The 16379-nt window shown below is 42.1% G+C and overlaps 1 protein-coding gene across 2 annotated transcripts; it reads right to left on the bottom strand.

The window, feature by feature from the left end:
* Nucleotides 1–910: 910 nt before the first annotated feature.
* erap1b (endoplasmic reticulum aminopeptidase 1b) lies at nucleotides 911–15728 on the bottom strand. Of its 2 annotated transcripts, none has more exons than XM_083644632.1 (19): nucleotides 15544–15728; nucleotides 14254–14773; nucleotides 13228–13366; nucleotides 12619–12753; nucleotides 11923–12043; nucleotides 11548–11702; nucleotides 11005–11118; nucleotides 10485–10616; nucleotides 9696–9827; nucleotides 9275–9349; nucleotides 8516–8676; nucleotides 8058–8137; nucleotides 7316–7499; nucleotides 5752–5908; nucleotides 5253–5437; nucleotides 4106–4270; nucleotides 3740–3880; nucleotides 3092–3173; nucleotides 911–2912 (listed from the first exon to the last, which is right to left on the bottom strand). In XM_083644632.1, the coding sequence occupies exons 1-19, from the start codon at nucleotides 15674–15676 to the stop codon at nucleotides 2727–2729; spliced, it is 2997 nt and encodes a 998-aa protein (XP_083500758.1). In that variant the 5' UTR covers nucleotides 15677–15728; the 3' UTR covers nucleotides 911–2726. The 2 variants fall into 2 exon arrangements, with proteins under 2 accessions (XP_083500758.1, XP_083500759.1); XM_083644633.1 differs by having other exon boundaries at nucleotides 15548–15728.
* Between the last annotated feature and the right edge of the window lie 651 nt (nucleotides 15729–16379).

Below are 16379 nucleotides of genomic sequence, written 5' to 3'. Positions count from 1 at the left end.
CAGGCTTACTGTGGGAGGACTGAAGCTTACATGGTAAACTACACACCCAAAGCTGAATTTAACTGAATTTACCTGAAGGTAGCCTGGCTTTCCTTTGAGTGAGCAACATAGAGAGAGAATGAGAGAGAGAGAGAGAACAGAGTTTGACCAAAATCCCGCTGTAAAAAGTTTGACCTCTCTGGTTTTTAAAATGTTACATTTCAGCTGTCAATCAACATGATTGTAAGTTGGAAACCCTCATTAGTGTCTTGCTTGCACCAGTGTTTACCCTGCCTTTTCGACACAAAATGGCCCCGGTGAAAAGGGTCTATTGACATGTGACGCCCAGCTGGCTACTATTTTCACTCAGCTGGACTGTGAAAGCACTACTAGCCTATTGGAAATCCCTGAATATAACAGCTAGAACAGTCTGGTAAATTCAGAAAAACACATCACTTCACTGTAATGCAGCCTTTAAAACCAGGAAAAAATACATGCCATATCACGATATCCAAAATCGAAGATGATACTATATCTAATCTTATATCACAATATCAATATAAGATCGATATATTGCCCAGCCCTACCCTCTAGTGGTCAGAAAATTAAGAGCTGCCACATTCAATCATACTTCATATTTGGATTAAACTAAAACGAGCATGCTTTGATGACTGGTTAGGTTTAGGCATTAGGAGTGATGATTGGTTAGGTTTAGGCATGAGGAGTGATGATTGGTTAGGTTGATATCAGGGTAATACAAAGTCTACAATGGAAATAAGCCTTTTGATTGATTGATTGATTGATTGATTGACTGACTGACTTTATTCATGGATATAGAGACAATAAACAATCCAAGGGATAGCTTATGAAAGTGTAAACACTTAATTCCAACATGGTCCCTGATGTGTATAAGGAAATGGAAGACTTTACTTTTTGACCATTTTATTCAGGATTTAACAAGCACACATTTTATTCAAAACAACACATTTTCAGCTTACAAAACAGAAATGCTAGGAAAGCTCTCCTACAAAAAGAGTGATATTATAGTAGCATGAAAATAAATAAACTGTTAATTTGGTATTGCTGAAGTATTCCAATAAAGTTCTTGAATTCATATTCATCACACATCTTGAACATTCAATCATAAACAGCAGAAAAATCTTAACATATCGGACAGAGGCTTTAACACTCAGAAACATACAGCCGTGCCGGCTTAGAAAATACATTTAAGTCAGTTACATAACACTTAAAGACAACAGAAAGCTAACAAGTGCAATAGAAAAAGTTTCAGAATTCAGATGCAGCCGTTGTAGAAGTCCCACATTTTAAAAGGTACTGCTTCATGAAAATCCAAGCTTTCTCTTCATTTGTTGGAAGTTATAAGGAACCGTCTGATAACTAGTTGGTTGAGACACCAGAATTTTGCACTGCAATATCCTACTGTAGTTATTTGTCTACAGAGGGCATTGTCTGCAGTTATACAGAGGGACTTCTACAACACCTACCACCACTGCACTCATCCACACAAATCTTGAACATTCAAGTAAAACAAATACAAAAGCATGAAGAAAAGCCTCTAAGCTTCTAATATGGAGTCAAAAAAATACAGCAGTACCAGACTTCAACTTTCTTATTCGTCTTTTAAAGACATTTACATAAATTACTAGAAAATGTGCTCAGTAGAGCATAGATCAAGGCCAAGAACCCCCTGTAAGGCAGTTATACACCTTTTGGTGAAATGACATGCCCACCAGCATGCCCACTTTTGGCCAATCGACATGGAATCAGTTCTTCCTTGGCCCATGGACCTTTTTCACCAGCGGCCATTGTGTCTAAAAGGCAGGAAGTAATGCAGGTGCAAGCAAAACATTAATGAGGGTTTCCAACTTCGAATCCATTTAGGTGTACCAGTGCGAGGGCCACATGCTAAAGACTACCGGTAATCCTTTTTATCTCGACCTATTAACAAGGTAGGTAATTAAAACCGGCAACAGGTGTTTACTTACTGAGTCGGAACAGAACAGGTACAAAGCATTTCACTATGTATACTGTGTATGATTGTGTATGTCACCAATACAAATTTATTTCTTCTTCTTATTATTATTATTTGAAGATCATATTATGCTGTAAAAAAATTACTGTAGGGTAGTCAAAACATTGTAAAGGAGTTTTATGAATATTGTTACATTCAGTCCTGCAGTTTTGACATTCCTTTTTAACGTCTCCTTCACAGCTTTCAACAGAAATATTCAGGTGCAAAGACCATGCTAGAGCGCCATCACTGTGAAACTACACTCTAAAAAGTAAAACGTTTTTCAAGGGACCTCGATATTATAACAGGTAAGTGAGGAACCTCAGAAGGTTCCTTGAAGAACCCATTCATAAAGGGTTTTGTGATTCCTGACGGTACTTGCACAAAGAAAGGGGGGTTCTTCACATCACTCTTAAGGGATATTTTAATATAGTGGTGGATCCTATTGTGCCTACTGGATTTGGGTCTGACAGGAACCCCATTAAACCCCTGATGAGTTTTTAGAGTGTAGCTCCCATGTTGCCTTTATTTTGATAGAACAGTAGGCAGTCAGGAAAGGTGGGGATGACATGCGTCAAAGGACCACAGGCTGGATTCGAACCCGGGTCGGCCGCGCAAAAGACTCAGCCTTTGTGGTACACATCCTACCAGGTGAGCCACTGGGACACCCATTGAGTGGTGATATTACCCACTGAAAACTGCTGTCTTTCTGGACCTATAAATCCTCATGCCTCTGTGGTGGTGTGCTGGGCCTGGGTCTGCGTGCGTCCAGCCAGGTCTGCAGCAGAGGGAGGTGGCTGTCCATCCAGCGTATGTTGTCCTCAATGGACTCATACGTCTGCTGGATGCACCTCATTTCTGAGCCTGTCTCCTCAGTCAGAGAGCTGAAGAAGCTTCGCACCTGAGCGCACACAGTGAAGGTAGACTTGAAAATGCATCCTATATTTGCCATACATACAAAAAATGCACATTCCTTTGGTGGACAAGCTTGAAAGTAGGACAGCACAATTAACTATGTATAGTCGGAAGAGAGTTTGTATTATATTGCAAAACCTGTAAAAATAATAATAAAAAGCTGACCTCATCCAGCATCTCCCTGGTAGAGTACTGGTTGGTCACTCCGGTCACCATGCGTGCTATGGAACTGGAGCCAAGGTCAAACCTGTGGGGTCAAAAAACTGTCACACATCCAAAGAACTTCCAATTTCTGTAATATTATTATTATTATTATTATTATGCAAGTGGTGGTCTTGTAGTCAGCTCAAGCATTAAGAAGTCATGTATTAATGTGAGAGTCAATCCTGGCTTACAAGTAGCCACAGCACACAGGTTGTTTGTCATTGATCTACAATTTGGACATAGCTTCCTGCTGCCCCTAGGGTTCAATTCTAACCATGTTAGTCAAAGCGCTCAGATTCAGTGTGATACCCAGCACTACTTGAACTTTTATCAATGAGAGAGATGGAGGTGGTGCTAACCTAAAGGTTAGAGAAGGTTAGAGAAGTGAGTTTGTAAATGAAAGTGTTTGACTAGTCTGGGAAGGAAAAGTGCAGGAAGAACACTCTCTGCCTTTGAGGGAGTCAGTCAACTCCTAACCCAACAGCAAGACTGTGGTCATACTAACTACGTAGACTATACTGGACTTCCCATGATCCTTCCAGGTTGACAAAGGCAAAAAAGAAGAAGTCAGAAATCTAAATGTGAGATGGGTTGAGAGCAGAGACTGACTTCTTAACCAGGGCGTGCCAGTTGGCACGGAGGAAGTCCCAGGCCAGCTTGTAGCCACGGGGGTTCCTGCTGATAGCGATGACCACATGAGGAAGGTCGTGAGTCTTCATCACCTCACCATGCAGACTCTGCTCCATCATCCTATGGACAGAGAGGGAGGGGGCAGAGATGGAGAAAGACAGAGAAATGGACAGAGGGAAAAGAGTGGAGGATAGAGAGAAAGAGTCATGGAGAAGAAGGTGGGAAGGAGGAAAAAGAGGTTGCAGACTTCCGCTATAATACACATTCCAAAATTAACATTCCCTGTACTTCGACTAGGATTTATTTTTTCTTTACTCTATTCCACTATGCATATAAAGTACCCACCACTTGAGTTTATCCTGCAGGGGGCTGATGGTCAGAGCGGACTTTATACGACTCTTGACGGATATCTGTTGCAGCGAATGGCGGTACTTCTCAAACAGGAAGTTCCACCCTTCTGGTGTCCGGGCTCCAATAGTAAACACAGCCATGCCGACGTCAGTGGGGAGACTGAAAAACAGGGAAGGCTTTGAGTTCAGAGAACACAATCCCTGATATTCTTCAATGCCCCAAGGACCACAATGGAAACAGGTCTTTGACTTTATTGTGAGATCCTTGGTGTTCTTTAAGATGCATGTCTTGTGTAGCATGTATTTTTTTAATAAGTGTCAAATAAACTAAAGCAAAGCCAATATGGCTGGCTTTTCTGGATTGCTGTCATTCATTTATGCATAAATGTATGCTAACTTATGCTAACACACTCTAGTGTCTCAATCCCCAAAAAGTAATTGCATTGTCAAAATAGTGCTGCAATACCCCACAACATGAATTGACCATGGCACTAATTCAACTCTCATTGTGTTCACACAAAATGCAGATACTAAAGCACATTTTGACTTTATTGTGGCTGATCCAATTCTCATCTCACAATGACTTGCCATGGGTCAAAACAGAGTGTACTTTTGTGAGCCTGATATGTAGGCTACATGCGAAAATATCAAGTACAAAAGAGTCACCAGTGAGCCACTTCTCTATTTTTAACAACAAATAAAAAATAAAATAAAAATTGTGTTGTAAGAAACACTTTTACTGTTTTTGGGAATTGCACAGTTTTGAGAATGATGTTAGCATTTTGGAAAATGCATCTAAACGATTGAGAAAAACTGTAAGAGGGAAAACAAGATGCCAGAAGAGAATAACAGAGGTGAGATTTTGACTCTGGGTGGGAAAACGCAACCAGGCATGACAGGCAGCCATACTAGTTAATGTTAGTGTTAGTTTATGTCAATGCTAGTTAACCACACTACCAGCCACTGTGGCAGGTGACATCCATTATTTTGCCAGCTCTCTTTTAATAATCTAGTGTGTGGTAAAGTAATGAAAATGTACAAAAATGTTTCCTGCACTGCTTTAGGCCCTGTAACAATAGTTATACTTATTAACTATCAAAAGAGTTCAAGGAAAGTGTGGAGACGGGGTGTTGAGTCCTGACCTCATGTTGCCGTCAGACTCCCTCCACTGGTTGAAGAGCTGGGTGGCGGTGGCCACACAGGGCGGATGGTTCCTGACGCAGGCAAACAGCAGCAGGTAGCTCCTCAGCACTCGCTCAGACACGGAGCCAGAGTCACTCCACTCCTGCCGGTCAATCAACTCTCGGAACAGCTCCACGATGTAACCCTGGGGAAGACAGATGAATGCACATGTAGCCATTGTATCAATCACTCTCACTGCATGCTTGCTGAACTCTGCACTGCATGAAAAAAGCATTTTCTTCAAATTCGCAGTTTTTTACGTTTTGGTCAGAGTGAAATGTTATGTGGTCTCTCCTATTTCTAAATATATCTGAACCGTTTGGTTTGACCAAGTAAAACTATTTTTATAAGCATTTTACGATATGTCTATGGGAAAATAAATGGCGGATGAAAATCTCTGTTACAGTGCTGAAGCAGGAATTGATATTTCACTTTGGCTCTCTATTAGTCTTCACTAACCTTCATCTGGTTCTCCAGAGCCATCATGTCTCTCTTCTCCATCAGTTTGTAGAGTGGGACCAGCTCCCCCAGGCCCTGGGTTACAGCATTGACTTGAGTCTCTTTGGACAGGTACAGGGACAGCTCCAGAGCCATGTCCAGCCTCACCTTCCCTACACTGGAACACAAATGAAGCACTTCAAATTAATATGAATTAATCAGCTGCCAGCACTAGCGCCTCCTCTGGTCGGTCGGGGCGCCTGGTCGGGGTGGAAGGGAACTGGTGGGAATAGGGTGATCCGTCCACGTGATCCGTCCACGTGCTACGTGCTACGTGCTACCAATGGTCCTACCGGTGAAGCTCCCCCTGTCAGGTGAAAAGAAGCGGCTGGCAACTGGCATGTGTTGGAGGAAGCATGGTGCTAGTCTTGGCTCTCCCCAGATTAGCAGAGGGTGGAACAGCGACCAGGGCAGAAAATAGGAGAGCAAATTGGCCAAGTATAATTGGGGAGAAAATAGGGGGGAAATCAGAAAAAGAAAAAAGGAAAATCGGCTGCCAGTCAAATGCTGCTCCAGTTGCAGCACAGCATTTTAAGCTGCTACACCAGGTTCATTCTTGTTCTGCTGGTTGTGTTGCATCTATCTACACTTTATCTGTTGGTAAGGGAACACAATTACCGTAAATTCCGGACTATAAGGCGCACCGGTGTATAAGCCGCACCTGCAAAGTTGACTATTTTTTTATATAAGCCGCACCGGACTATAAGCCGCGGGTGTTTTAATGTTTTTTTTTTGTGTTTTTTTTTTTGTGTTTTAATGTTTAATTACCATATGTAAGGGTTCATGCACAGAGGGGATTGTCGGGAAAGAGATGGCTGTTTGAGGAAGCTCCCATTTATTAACATTTCAACAAAACAACATAACACAACACCACCTGTGTTGTTTTTTACAGTGCACACAGTGTCCGCGGTGTGGTGAAAAGAGGGCAAGAGAGGAAATTAAAACAGAAGTGGATTTATAGTTAGAAAGAGTGCTAAAAAAGAGAGATTTTTTTTTTTTTTTTTTGGAAAAAATCCATAGATAAGCCACACCGTTATATAAGCCGCAGGGGCCAAAAAAGGCCAAAAAACGGGAAAAAAGGTGCGGCTTATAGTCCGGAATTTACGGTATCTAGTTTTGCTTATTTTTCCATAAGTGTAGGCCTACTGTAGCCAAATAGAAGGCTTCTCAGTAGCTCCATAGATCCTTATTTCAGTGACTTTTCATGTATTCTCTTTTTTGTTTGCTGTATTGATGATAAATGACTATAGTTATCAAAATCTTGGCATTTATATACATTTACTGTATATGGCTCAAATATGCAATGACCACTGTATACTCAGACAAAAATAGAAAGTAAACCATGCGTATATGATGCGGTTCTGTCTTCAGATCGGTCAACATGCCAGTACAGCAGCTGCATTGAAGTAAATGGCTGCATATCTGATCCGACCCCTCTGACACAAACAGAAGGGAGAGAAACACACCCGGTGCACCAGAGCTGTATGCCGCTGGCAGGCTCAGTGTGAATAGATTTTTCACAGACCTGACCAGCTGGAAGACGTTGTTGATGAGGCTGGCGCGGTCGTTGCTGCTGAGCGCTGTGTGGTTGTGCTGCAGCAGTCTGATAAGAGAGCTCCATCCCTGGCCTTCATAGTGGACCATGTAGTAGCCACTCATGTCCACATTGAACTTCACCCAGTCCACCTCCTTTGGCAGGTACAGGACATCTACAGGGAGGAGGAGATCAGCGTGTTTTAGGTGACCACTTTGAATGAACGGAGGCCATGGCCTCCATGGCCTGCACGTAATTCCCACCCTGCACAGTGGGCCGTGAGAAGTTTTATTTGGAGGGGTGTGGGTGAGGCGTCTCCAAACTCAGGACTCGCATAGCATTATGGGTAAATTTTTACATCAACAAAAAACATGGCGGCCTGCAATATTTACTATTACTACTAGGAAGTAACATAGTATTGCCCATTCAAAGAGGGGGGAGCTTCATACTTTTTTTTTTTTGCTTTTTTTTCTGTAGGCGGGACACTAACCAATTAGTTTAATCAGAGCAACAGGGATGAGCAATCGTCTGAATAAGGTCTTAACCAGATTATGGACAATATTTAATTAGTAAACGTAGTAATATATAGTAAACATGGCCATTGGGTATTGCACATAACACAGAATCTGTAGATTTTTAGATTTTATAGCATTTGAAAAGAATTTAACAGAATTCTTACATCGGGCTGAAGGATGAAAAATGTGCGTCATAGCAAAGTCAGCAAAACTCTCACCAGTCTTGGTCTTGAGCAGGAAGCGGTGGATGGTGCTGGAGGCGCTGGTCATGTACGTCAGTGGGATCTGCCACAGGAATCTATCAACACAAATGATTATTACAGGAAATGAAGACAAAATGCTAGAGCTATATATACAGTATGTAGCTATAGACGGTTTTAATTTGACAACATAAACAATCAACTGCTCTCCTTTCAGATCTCAGAAGTTACAAGGGTTGGTCAAGAGTATTGTATTACTACTACTACTACTAATTAGGTCCGTTCTATCACATAACCTCAAGAAAGAATCACCTGGAATACTAACCCCAGATAGATTCTGGATGAACGCAGGAAGAGGAACTTGTACGTTTTTTTTTTGTTTTTTTACTGTTTTGCTATGACTTGTATACTGTTTGAAAAGGACTTGTCATATTAAACTATCTGCTAGAAGGGTCTCAATCATAATCACATTTTACCCTTCAGTGAGGGAGGGGTCGTCTGTTTTCAGGTAGCGCTCCTGACTGAGCCTGACCTCACGACCTCTGACCTCCACAGTGACCAGTGGGAAGCCCTCCTGCAGCGTCCAGGTGTCCATGATGGCCCTGACGTCCAGCTCGTCACCAGAGTACCATTTCTTCTACACATCCGTACACACATTGAGACACACAACAACACAGTTGGATACATGACTCAGTGATCACAACATACCTGCTAAGACTGTAACAAACATGAACAGATTGAATGGACAGCCAATATTCACAGTACTTTAGACATTTACAGGAAAAAACAACATCACATCACTCACTCATCATAATACTGTATTGATACAAGATGGCTACCAAATCCCATGGCAATTACTACATGTATATCAGTAGTACGAGGCATTCTTTACTCTGATTATGGGTACAGCTCCTAGGTAAGAGTTACAGTCAGCAACACTGAAGTACCCCTAATCACAGTAATACATGTACTCTATTATTATGGCATTTATGGAGTGGCTACCAATGCAGGTGTACAGTCTGAAAGGTTTTCTTCAAAGTAGCTCCCAAGTAGTACAACTAAATAAGAACAAAAAGTCTGGAGCAAGAAAGATTAACTCGGTAACGGGTAGCCACAAGAGTTCCATCTTTGATCAAACATGGCTAGCCGTGCGTAATGAGAATGATTTCGAATCATTGTAAGCAGCACTGTCGATCTGTGATTGAAACCACTTGCTGTGTGACATGAACACTTACAGACTGGAGCTTGCTCTTGGAGCAGAATTCATTCCGTTTCATTCGGCCCTCATCCATATCATCTGATTGGCAGATCTGGCGAGAAGAAGCACAATCACAAAATCAGGATGATATATTGACAACTAGTACTACTGAGTCTGATTTGTTTATTTATTTATTTATTGCCTGATAGCGTTATTGATAAATGAGGAGGAAAATTAACTATATTCAATATTATTTATCTGGCTGCCTGAAAAACCCTCAGGCATTTCCTGGGACAATTATATCCCTCAAACTAGAGCATTATGTGCCTTTTCTCATTCACTTTAATGTTGCGTTCATGTGCTCCTCAGATATATTGAGTTTCCCAGTTGTGATGTTGTGTGAGGTTTCGGAACTACAACAATGGCTGAAAGTATGGACTCACACACACACTACTCACATTAGTCAGGCTCTCCCACAGGTGGCTGTTGACAGTGTTTTGGTAGCTGTAGCGTTTCAGGTAATGGATAATGCCAATCTCAAAGGCCTCAGGAGTCAGGAAGTCTCGCAGCATGTTCAGAATACAGGCACCCTGAAAACAAACAAGACATGCTGAAAATAAAATAAAAAATCACAAACTTTCTCTGTTTGGGGTGAGCTCTTTTTATGAACCACTTTATTCACGTTTTATGAATTTTGTTTTGTTTCTTTTTCCAGTTTTTATATAGTTTGTATGTAGTTGATGGTGGATGAGTTGAGTTCCCTTCCCTCCCTCCACTGATATGTGAAGTGCATTGAGTATCTAGAAAGGCGCTATATAAATCCAATAAATTATTATTATTATTATTATTACTACCTTTATTATTATTATTATTATTATTATTATTATTATTATTAATAATAATAATAATAATAATAATAATAAACTGAATCACCTATAGTGGTAGCCATTGTAGAAGTCCACCCTCAAACATTCATCCTACATTTATCCTGTATTACTGGTAGTACTGCACTCTTCTCTTGAATGTAACCAGGTAGAATAACATTAGCATTTGTAATACAAAACGTTACTGTCCCTCAACCCGCCAATGGACCTTTTGATCGTGACATGGAAGAGAGCAAAGCTTAAGATGAAAACAATTATTTTGTAGTAAAAAAAGAAGAAAAGTGGCTGTACAATGGCTCCATCAAATATATCAGCATCAAATGGATGCTGCAATAGAGACGGGTGACTGGAGGAGAGGCAGACCTTATTGTACGAGACGTCGTCGAACATCTCCTGGATCTGGGCGGGGTTTTCCACGGGTTTGGAGATCGGGTGGGAGGAGTTGAGGGAGTCCACCTCCATGGCATCAAAACACCTTCCCAGGAAGAAGTCGTCCTGGGAGAACAGAAAGAGAGAGGAAGACATTGAGAGAGAGAGAGTGCGAAGGTGCAGATAACAAAGAGACGATCAGAAAACATACACAGCTTTGTACATTTCACGTGACTTTTTTTTTACATTTCAAAATATCGTTTGTCCATTTATTACTGTCTATAATAGTTCTTCAGTTGATATTATACTGCTTTGGCAACATAGATTTCTTTCCTATAATGCCAATTTGAATTGAACAGAAAGAGAGAGGTAGAGTGAGAGAGTGTACTGTGGATAGTAATGTAAATGTAATGTAAATCAGAGGAAGAGACGGTCTCTGAGCGCTCAGTGTGCTGATTCACATGTTCTATGTAAGGTGCCAGCTGGGAGTCAGCAGCCTGTGCTCCGCTCTCACCACATGCAGCTCAGGGTAGGTGAGGTCAACAGAGATGAACTCCATGAACTTGGCAAAGCCCTCATTCAGCCACAGGTCGTTCCACCACTCCATGGTCACCAGGTTCCCAAACCACTGGACAGGGGGGAGAGCACATACTGTAAGAACAGCTTCCAGGTTCCAAAACTACTGGACATACAGTATGCCAGAACAGAAACCAGCCAAAGCTATCAAAAGCAAATTAACTGACAAACACCTAAAGGTTTAGTCCTGTTCAGCTGTACTGTACTGTAGACATTAGATATTTGATTTGTTTTTCCCTTTCAGGCTATTTCACCAGCTTTCTTACTAGTGGAGGCCTAGAAGTTGAAAAATGTTCTGTTATTGCAAAGTAAACACATGATGATACATTTTTGTATTCGATACATATTGTTACGTTCGATACCATCTTGCAACCCCTGCAAAATCAAATCAAAACATCTCATATCCCCAACTCCCAGGCTGAGAACCACTGGCACAGGGCAGTAGGCCCCCTGATAGACAAAACAGATCCAGACCAGCTACCTGGTGTGCGAGCTCGTGGGCGATGACCATGGTGATACCCAGTTTGTCCGAAGCTGAGGACTTGTCAGGGTCAAAGAGGAGGCCCGACTCTCGGTAGGTGGTCAGACCCCAGTTCTCCATAGCTCCTGACTGGAAGTCAGGGATAGCAGCTAGGTCTGTAGGGAACAACAGCGAGTACATAAATAAAGCTAAATATGCTAGGTTCATTCATATACAGTACGATATACTGTACTACAGTAGGTGTTACAGAATACTTCAAGAAACACTGCATGTCCCATCTGAACCACATCTCCCTCATCTACATCTTTGATACTTTCCTGAAATTAAAGTCTATCTATCAGTGTGGCAAATAACACAATATGTATTTCCACAGACCCTGTTTGGGCAGTGGGTACGGGATATCAAAGTAGTCATCGTAGAAGTCCAGCAGCTTCACAGCAGCATCCAACGCGAAGGCCGTCTGGTCAATCTTCTCAGGTACAGCGTACACTGTAATCTGATGGAAGTCGAAAGTAAACATCAGCAACTTGGGTATTATTGCCATAGTAACTGTATGTTCAGTTTTGTCAAGAGAGTTGTGGCTTAAAAAAAAAAAAAAATACACCACATATACAGTGTGTGAAATTGTTTCTCCAAAGTAGTAAACATACATAAGAATAAACTAGGGCTGCAAACAAAAATTATTTACATTATTGATTAATCTAGCAATTTTTCCCCCTGATAAATGCCCAGTTTCCAGAGTAGTATAGTATACATTTCATAATAAAATCAATGAGAAAAGCAGCAAATCTTAGCATTTGTGACGCTCCAACAACTGTTTGATATTTTTACTTCATAAACGATGATGAATCAATTAGCAAAATTTTAATCGATTAATTTCCTGTTGATCGATTAATTGACTAATTGTTTCAACACTAGAATAAAGAATAGGAGAAAACAAAGTAACATGTTCCCTGGTTACCATAAGTGACTGCATAGCAACCAATAAAGCTAGCCATGTTTTATGGGAATTATCAGCAGTCGTTGAGAGAGTTGAGAGTTGAGACACTACGTAACGTCCATCCTCCTCACCTTGATACCGTGTTGCGTGGTCTTGCTTACAGACAGAAAGTCAGATATGATGAAGGCCACCAGATACGTGCTCATCTTCACAGTGGTGTCAAAGTAATCCTCGAGCAAACCGCCTGGGAGCTCCACTGTTTTCACCTGGGACACGACACGTATAGGGGGATGGAAAATTGAATGGAGAAGAGAGAGGAGAGGTTTAAGAGGTAAATCACAGATGGAAAATGAGTGAAGTGGAAATTAAATGTAGATGATGACATAGTAGATTGCAGTTGTTAAAAGCAAACTGTGGAATGGACTGATAAACACAGATTGTGTAGCCATTGCCACTGCATTGATCCTGCAACCATGCCTCAGTACTTAAAATAATTGTTTTTTTGAAAAGTATACAGTGTAATCAAATTAGCATAGTGAAACAGACAACGTAATGCCTCTCAAACTGACTAGATATCGGACCATTCTTCTTTTGACAGATAAATGAGAGCAGAATTTGATTTTCGGACCAATACTTATGTGTAATTGCGCTTGGGGTTGGGGATGGGGATGAAGTACACCAGCTACTTTGAAACACAGGAAACTCTGGATGTACTGTACTTCCCCACATCCCATGTGTACCTTGGGCATGTTGGAGATGGCTATGTGGCGTGGCTCTCGCGTCATCCGTATGGTGAAGTTGGCTTTGAAGGCCGGCTCGTCAAAACAGGGGAAGGCCGCCCGAGCGCTGGTCGCTTCAAACTGCGTGGACGCCAGAACCCTGATAACGTATTAAAGTGACATTATGTTGGAGATAGCATCCTGGAAGAACACTAAGAAAGTGAGTCATGCTATGTACAGCATTAACATCAATATATCATTGCAAATCTTTTTGTGAGGCCTTGATATAATTACCGTATACAAATAAGACCAAGGTCAAGATGATTGATAGCCTTTATCTCATGCTTGTGGGACTGTTAGTGCTGCTGTTTCTCAAAGAAGACCATGTTTCCCATAGATCCTGCTGTTGCTCCTGTCACCACTGTGAAACACTGTGAAAGCTTTCGCTATGTTTGTAACTGGAAGAACAGGGCCCTCTTCCTGTTTTGTGCGATAAAGTAATCTCCCTTTGTGCCATAAATCAGTACATCAGATATTCTGCGATATCCAACAACAGTGTCGTGGGGACGTCTGGTTAGTGTGTAGAGGTAAAAGCACTCGCCTACCACCGTGGAGACCCGGGTTAGATTCCCGGCAGCGGTGCTGCAGTGTTTGTCAGACATTTCCTACTACAGACACAATCGGCCATGTCTGCAGGTGGGAAGCAGAACTGGGGGGAATAGCGTGATCCTTCCCCATGCTACGTCCTGCCGGTGAAACTCCTCACTGTCAAGTGAAAAGTGATACATGTGGCAACTGCACATGTATCAGAGGAAGCATGTGCTAGTCTTCGACGACAACTCTCCCCAGATCGGCAGAGGGGGTGGAGCAAGTGACCGGGACAGCAGGGGGAATTGGCCAAGTACAATTGGGGAGAAAATGGGCGAAAAATCAGGGGAGGGGGACACAGTGTAGTAGCTGGTAGAGGGCAGGCTACCATTTTGTGATGGTCTTGTTTGTTTTGCTTTAACTGCAGTAAGTGAGAGAGATGTTATTTTGTAGTCTTACCGGGTCTCCCCACTGCTGGTGCGGTATGAGCCCTTGTAGAAACCATGGAAGCTGTCAGACAAGTTGGCAGCAAACTCCAGCTGAACTTCATACTTCCTCCCTTTGATCAGCAGCGTGTCGGACAGCAGGGCGAGCTGGTGGAAAGGAGGATACTCCAAAAACCGGAGCGGTCTCGCGCCTTCGGGTGCCAAGAGCAGCACTTTGGATATCTCCATTTGTTTGGTGTGGAGGACGACTGTGCTCGTGTCCTCGTGCACCTCGAGGTGGATGCGAGCGACGCCGGTGAAGTCGAGGGTGGTCAGGTTGGGGTGAATGGTGAGGTCGTAGTGAAGGGGGGAGACGGTTTTGGGAAGCCTCATGCGGTCCCAGGGGAATGGCTGGCCGTTGGTGGCTATGGGGGCTGCCTTGGTTTGGCCTTGCTCTGGTAGCTGGGCTCCTAATGAGGGAGCACAGGGTACGAGCAGCAGCAGCAGGACAGGAGCCGCCAACATGGTGGCAACAGGGACGAGGAACTTCTCACCTGTCAAGAGGGGGCAGATTCATAGAAGAATAATAGTTCTAAAATTCTATGTATGCATTTTCTAATAAGATTGCAATGATAAAACATTAGCTGAAGTTTTAGAATATAGAGGACCCAGTCTGTAAAGTGTGATCACTTTGTCAACCCAGGATTACTTAATGCTACTACTTACTTTCCATATACAACGGCCACAATCTGTTTTAAATTTGTGCTGCTATCACATCAATCTTTTTCTTTCCTAAAAGTAGCAGTCGCTTTCTTACATGTTGGGTGTTTCATTTACGCACAAAACTCAGTCATGGTTGGCTAGTTAATCAAGTAATGCACTAATGCACAGTATTCACCTTAATGTAGCCCCGCCCACTTGACTCATTGTATCATGACTTCCTGTTCAAAACGCGGCTGATTTGCCTGCTCAAACTAGTCTGACTCATCTGGTCAATACATTCGGAACTTCCGATTGTATTTACACTTCCTGTTAGTCTCTCAAGCCAGACATGTTGCAGTCTATGCTTTCTACATAAGGTGATAGCCTAGTAAGCCTACAGTAAACGAGTCAACCCAACTCATAGGCCCAAGTGGTGCCCATAGGCTCGTGCACAAGATAATGACAGTTGATACAATGGTTTCGATTCCGCACAAGTTCCATTATTTAACAGGAGACCCAGGAAGCGTAGAAACAAAACGTGTCTTTCACCAAGACAATATTAATGTCTATTATGTTCCATTCTTAACACGAGCTTACACATTTATATCTACAATGTTTCAACTTACTGTATCCTCGTGTCTGTCAAGTTCAGCCGAAGGTAAGTGCCAGAGTGAAAGTGAAACAGATGAACCCGGAATGCATGCTGGGAGAAACCATGGGAAACGTCGTTTTGAGATCAAAGGATATCGTGACATAAGTGTTAATTCGAGATTATAATGTTATGTTGATTTCAGCACGTCTTTTCATGTCTGCTCCAGACTCCAGCCTCCAGCCAGCTGGTGCAGCATGAGTGGGAAGGGAGGGGAGCTTCCTGTCTATGTTTTTCGAAATAAAAGCTTGTGAGAAATAATTTAAGTTGTTGTCAGCAGTAATTATATATTATACCACTAGAGTGTGCCATTGCAGCACAGACTGACTCACTATACAGTATGGCTCACAGCACATTTGAGTCAAGTTAGAAATTAGAAAATAAATAGAAATGTAATCATTAGTTCATTTTCAGGATTTATTGTAAAAATACAATGGAAAGAAGTCTCCTCCTCCCTTTCAATCATAGGCTACTAACCATATCCAAAGCATATTGATTCACATGGGGGGGGATAACTCCAAACTGGTTCTGTAATTTGGCAAGTCATCAAGACACTGCTGTTAGATTGATTGATTCGTTTACTAAAGTTTCATATACACATAAGGTGCCCAGGCTAGCCCAGCCCACATGGACTTACCGGTAGGCTACATGACACGACCAACTAGTTAGGCCTACATGGCCTAACTAGTTAACACATCATTTAAAAAAAGGAAAAGGTTCAGATTTCTGAACTTTAATTATTTTAACCTTGGTGGGTGGCTACTATATAATAACAATATAAAAGTGTCCATTCAATTCATTCATTGTAT

Source organism: Poromitra crassiceps (assembly GCF_964638095.1).
Source record: "Poromitra crassiceps genome assembly, chromosome: 10".
NCBI classification, from domain to species: Eukaryota; Metazoa; Chordata; class Actinopteri; order Beryciformes; family Melamphaidae; genus Poromitra; species Poromitra crassiceps.
This window is presented reverse-complemented; position numbering and strand designations above follow the sequence as displayed.